At 43.7% G+C, this 5,774-nt stretch overlaps 1 protein-coding gene across 1 annotated transcript in view; it reads right to left on the reverse strand.

The window, feature by feature from the left end:
- Positions 1–1,622: 1,622 nt before the first annotated feature.
- The window catches only part of SORCS1 (sortilin related VPS10 domain containing receptor 1), a 682,844-nt gene continuing 678,692 nt past the window's right edge, over positions 1,623–5,774 (reverse strand). Inside the window, exons 25-27 of the mRNA XM_007941533.2 lie at positions 3,768–3,873; positions 3,489–3,649; positions 1,623–1,687 (exon numbers count right to left, since the gene is read on the reverse strand). Of these exons, the coding sequence (XP_007939724.1) occupies positions 1,623–1,687; positions 3,489–3,649; positions 3,768–3,873 (332 nt within the window). The remainder of the gene's footprint in view (positions 1,688–3,488; positions 3,650–3,767; positions 3,874–5,774) is intronic.

Raw genomic sequence — 5,774 nt, forward strand, 5'->3', positions numbered from 1 at the left:
CTTTGAAGCCAACATATTTTGCTCTAATTAACTAAATGTCCTCTTTTCTATTTATTTATCTTCCCTTCACTGATACTAAGATACGCTGGGATGAGACAGTATGCGTGTGAAATGACTAGGATCATCCAAAATAATCAAAATATCATCCCAATATAAGACAAGACCTCCACATATTCTCCGAGGGTCTTTGACACTCTTAGATATTAAATCCATTAACCTGCTTCTTCTTTTGGTTAGAACCAGTTTTATTTCACAAATATGTTTACTCTATTGTGAGAGAGGAAATATTGGGTTAACAACATCCATCCCAGGAGGAAATCACTCTGCAACATAGTAACATATTCAAAACTTTTCTTGAAAGAAGCATCTGGATTTTGACTGCATGAGATTTTTGTTAACCTGTTAAGAACACCTTAACGAAAACTATTCATATGTATGCTTTTTTTCCCAATGTACATGGCCAGATTTGAATTTCTTTGCATATGTCAACTCTTTCGCACACTTGATATGTTTCCAGGAGAGAAAAGGTAGGGATATTTGAATGAGGCAGGTTCTAGAGGTGGAGACAAGGGATGCATGGAGCTGAATCCTGATGGGCAGGTTGGAGTTTGGTCACTGAGCATGGAAGCTGGCATGCTTGCGAGTGTACAAAGCTGACAATGAGATGGGGAACTTGCGAAGAAGCATGGCAGGGTTGGCGGAGGCTGGGCCAGTATTTAGGGAATGTTAGAATCAATGTTCAGAATTTAGCAACATATTTGGGGAAGAGAAAGTGGGAGCAGTTGGATAATTTGGGGATTAGAAGAAAGAGATTCAAAGATATTGACAGACTAGAACCACACATGGATGGCAAAATGGAATGGCAAGACAATGGGTAATGGGATTCCATTTTCTACATAAGTTGGGGAAGAAGTAGGGAAAGCTGCAAGGGGAAGCAGCCACATGGGAAGAGACGAACAGGTAACAAAGGTCCATTAGCTGACATGCTTGCCTCCCTGTCTGTCTGCCCTCCTTTCTACCTTCCTGTTCGACCTGCAGACATGGATTTCCACCTCCCTTCTTTGTCCCTGTGGCTGCACATTATACAGAATGTAGCCTGTGGCCACTCCTGACCACCAGAGCTACCAAAGTCAAGTCAGCTTGCGAGGGAAATGGCAATAAGGGAATTGGACCAGAGAAACAGCTCAGGGTTTCATACTCCTGTGCATGTCTTCATGTCTTACGAAATGAGCTAGGGCAGCTAATCCACCCATTAGCCAGTAGTGCTAAAATAGCTGTTAAATCTAGAGCCAAGAGTATTTCCAAAAACTCATGCAGATTTCCTTGGCCTATAATATAGTTATGAATTTTCTACAAACACGACCGATCAGAAAAAAGAGAGAGAAGAAGAAATGGGGAGGGGAGTGTTTTCCAATAAAAGAGAGCACCTGTACACTGCCCCTCCGAACATGTTCTCAAGTTATTGTCCACATGCACAGGCTTAAAGCTAAAAACCCTTGTTGTCTGTGTCTGAAGAATTAAAAAGTCCCGATGCAGTGAGTGTTTGTTTGTTTGTTTTTGGATTTTGATTGTTTTTATTTTATTATTATTATTATTTTTTTTTTTTTACTGGCGTCCTCCATTCAAACATTTACATAGGTAGGGATTTCTTTTGTGCTTTGATTCTCAGCAACTATGGAAATACTTCCTGGCAAAATAGGAAACAGAACAACAAAGGAAAGAAAAGGAAAAAAAAAAAAAAAAAACATAAAGTTAGTTGTCATGAAGGTTGGTGCACTTGACAAGAGCGAAATTCTCTCCTGATCAGTAGGTCGCCCGTAGCCTTTGGGGGCTTTCCTTAAATTGCAAAGTGTGGCCCAGCAGATCCCCGCTTTGGCGTTGAAGGTGGAGTGGCGTGTCTTGCTCTTTGCAATCGGAGAGATGAGTCACCCGGTTGAGTAGAAGGGGAGGGAGGGGAGGGTAAAGCTACTCTCCTAAGAGAAAACGTGTAACACTTACTCATTTAATGACACTGGAAATGGAAAGGTGTCAGAGACTTTGCAATGTGCTGTGTGATGTTCCTGGTGAAGAAGGGATTGCTACATTAATAAAGTCAACAGCAGCCGTGCTTCATACCCGTGGAAATGGTACTGAGAACCAAATGACCCAAAAAGATGCACTTAGAAGCTTCAGAAGTGAATAGCCAGGGTGAATCCTTCTTTGGATGCAAAGACAGGGAAGCTTTTTTTCTTTTTAACCCAAAGCAATTACACATTTATTACCCTGTCAAATAAAAGAAAGTGTGCTGCAAAAAATCTGAGCCCGGATCTGGCTGCTGTTGTTATTATTACCTATAATATGAGTCAGTCATTGCATTTAAATTTCCCCTTACTATAGCCACAGATCTTTCTCATACCCATTTAAAGAAAGGGTTATGTTTCCATTTAGCTACTCATCCCCCCCCACAAGTAGCATATTAAAAATCTTATGCAAGGGCCTTCTAAGTGGTTGGCATTATTACATTAGAGTGAAGCGTGAATGGTTATACATAAGTTCATATCATCGTAGTCAGTAATTCAGGGTCTACATGGGAATATGTATAGCTTCAACTCCAGATGCCAACAGACTGGAGGAACCAATTCAACTCCAGATGCCAACAGACTGGAGGAACCAAAGAGAGAAATCTATCAGCAATGGTATCTCCATTGATTTGCCTAACTTTCTGGAAAACTTCCTCTGTAATAAATAATAGGACCTGGTAATTAAACCTCCATACCTAGTGGTTAGATTCCAATGCCTACTTCATAGGGAGCGGTGAGTACTCTTGAAATATGAAAGCCATTTGTATTTCTGATACGGGATGGGCAAAGAAGAAGAAAGCATCTGCTAATCTGCTCTGTAACAGGCTGACCCTCCAATGGTCCCTCTCAGGGTATCTTACTCCCTAGGTGTTCTGAAAAGTATATACCTCTTATGCTCAAATTTTCAGGTGCCATATTCACAGAGGGACAGTTTCTACATTACTACTAGATTAAAAAAAAAAAAAAAAAAAAATCAGCAGCTCATCAGACCGGCCACTCTCATAGGATCACTTCTCAAGTGGGCCCTGGAGCAGTGCGTCCTCCATAGCACTGTGTCATATTGTGGCTGTTATATCTTGTTTTTGATCATTACAACCCTGTTGTTCATACCCCACCTGACCCTCCAGCCCACCAGCTTCTCCAGCTTGCAAACTATTAGAGCAAATACTGTGCTCTTTGCCTATGAACACCGCAAGCTCAACGTTTTAGGGAGGATTTTTTCAAAAGGAGGAATAAACTAATGAGATAGGAGCAAGAAGGTTTTGTTTTCTTTCCAGAGGAAGGAAGCAGGGAAAGAGGCATCTTAGCAGTTTCTCTCAGGGGTGTTAGAGCACAAGAAAGTGATTACATTAAGCCAGAACGGGGTTAGAGAGAGACTCAGCCACTGACTACAGAGGCTGAAGCTTATTGCTACCAGGAATCATTTACCTATGAGTTGGGGTTCCACCTTCTCATCTAAGAGCTGGCCAGGCCTCCTTAGTTCAGTCTGAGGGCTATTGGGCCTGGTTTCAGTGGGACTGACTGGACTGATCATCTCTTGTTCTTTCTCATTCTGCATCTGGGCATAAACATTAATGCCCGGGATCTTCCTAAAACATTAACAGAAACTGTCACTTCAGTGCATGGGAGAGGCACGTCACTGTGATGCGTGCTTCTGCACCTGTCAGGGAGCAGGAAGGGAGCTGTGAGGGGGAGAAAGGCACGCACCTTTTGAACTTGTAGATGATGAACACTGCCAGCCCCACAAACACCACTGAGAGCAGCATCAGCATGGCTGATCCACTGTGGGTTGGAGTGAGGTCCACCAGTGGGGCTAGGGAAGAAAATAAGGCATGGTCATGAGCAGAGAGTCTGGCAGGCGAGACTCCAGAAGGGCCCACACTGCTCACACACAGGCATGGTGAGTTCTAGGGAACACCACCTGGGAATGGATACGCAAGATCATGTCACACAGGGGATGTGTGAATCCCCAAACCCATCCCAGTTCCCAGAATGCCCCAGCACACTGTTAAGCAGTACAATGGGGCAGTTGAAGCACAGGCCTTGGAGCCAGACTGTGTAGATTCTAGCCCTACTCTATCACTTACTGGCTGTGGGACCCTGGGTAACTGACTTGACCATAACCCACTGTCTTCGAGTCAATTCTGACCCATAGTGACTCTACAGGACAGAGTAGAACTGCCTCATAGGGTTTTGTAGGCTGTAAATCTTTATGGAAGCAGTCAGTCTCATCTTTCTCCTACACAAGATCTGGTGGGTTTGAACCGCTGACCTTCAGTTAGCAGCTGAGTGCTTTCACCACTGCAAAACCAGGGCTCTTTACTTTACCGTAATGTTCCTTAATGTGGTGCAATGAGAATAATAATAGCATATAGCCCCTTGGGTTGTGAGGACTGAAGGGGGCAATGTATGTAAAACAATGAGAACAATGCTAAGTTGCTAACCAGAAGGCAAACTTTCCCCACTAAGCAACACTAATAATCAGTAAAACCATCTGCAAAAATAGGTTTATGAATTATCTTACCCATCCTCCCTTACTATTACCCCAGCAGTCCTCACGTGAGAGAAAGAAGCACGGAGTGATGGAGTTTGTTTATTTTTGCACACAGGACACTGATGGCTACATGAATATTTTATAAGGGAAGTCGCTGCTCTGATGCCAGAGGGGTGTATGTAACCGGTGTTGTCTCTAGGCTCCCAAAGCCCAGATGGCCACTGCCAGCAAGCCTGGAACTATCAGCCGCAGTGAGTTCTCCTCAGTGAGCTCTCATCTCCTCAGAAAGAAAGGCCTCATCAACCAAAAGAGTCTCTCTCCCTGAGTTTTCGCTTAGAGTACAGCTCTGGGGATTGTCTCTCTCCACCTCCAAACCTTCCCCAATGCCAGGGTCAAACCTGTTGTACTTGTAATAATTTGTTTGCAATTAATCTCCACCCTCTTGAAAACTGACATTTTGCAAATACAGCGTAGCTCAGGCATAAAAGACCAATCACGTGTACCCTGCAGAAGCCCGGATGCTGACCTTTATCTTCCATCAATTTAAGCAAAGCCTGATACTTAGAGATGTGGGTGACCTTTAAACACCATTTCCAGTGGCTTTTCTTTGCTGAGAGCTGGGAGGGCAATGTTCTGGTCACCCATGTACCAAAGTTCAGGAATAAGCGACTACTATCCGATGGTCTCAGACTAGACTGAGCTGCCTCTGCTCTGCGTGACTTTTGTAGGATGACATCCCACTTGGTAGACTACTGGAAAACATATTTCATATCACTACATGCTTTTGGTGAAAAATAAAAATCAAGCCTTCTTAATAAACTCCATAGTGGAATCTACTGTGAACAACTGAGTAGCTGCCTTAGGGATGTGATCTGTTTTCTGTACATGAGGAGAAGGTTTGGGAAACAGTCTCCAGCTTATGGCACGCTTGGACCCTGCGTGTAGCCATGTTGTTTGTTCAGCAGCCTGCCATGCTCTGCCAACCTTGGTACTTTCAATGGATTGAATTAATGGCCTGCTGTGTGGTTTGGTAACATCGGGACTGTGCCTTTTTACTTGTCAGCCTTGGGTTTGTCAGTCTCAGCAGCTGTCTGAGTGAAGAAAAGCCTGTAGCTTCAGCAGGAGACAGAGCTGAAGCCCAAGGTTGAGGGGCTTTCACCCAGCCCTTAGAGCCTGGTAGTTTGAACTCAGACTTAAAGCCTCCAAACTCTAAGAGAATA

Source organism: Orycteropus afer, unplaced genomic scaffold, assembly GCF_000298275.1.
Source record: "Orycteropus afer afer isolate SDZICR_OR568_19922 unplaced genomic scaffold, OryAfe1.0 scaffold00082, whole genome shotgun sequence".
NCBI classification, from domain to species: domain Eukaryota; kingdom Metazoa; phylum Chordata; class Mammalia; order Tubulidentata; family Orycteropodidae; genus Orycteropus; species Orycteropus afer.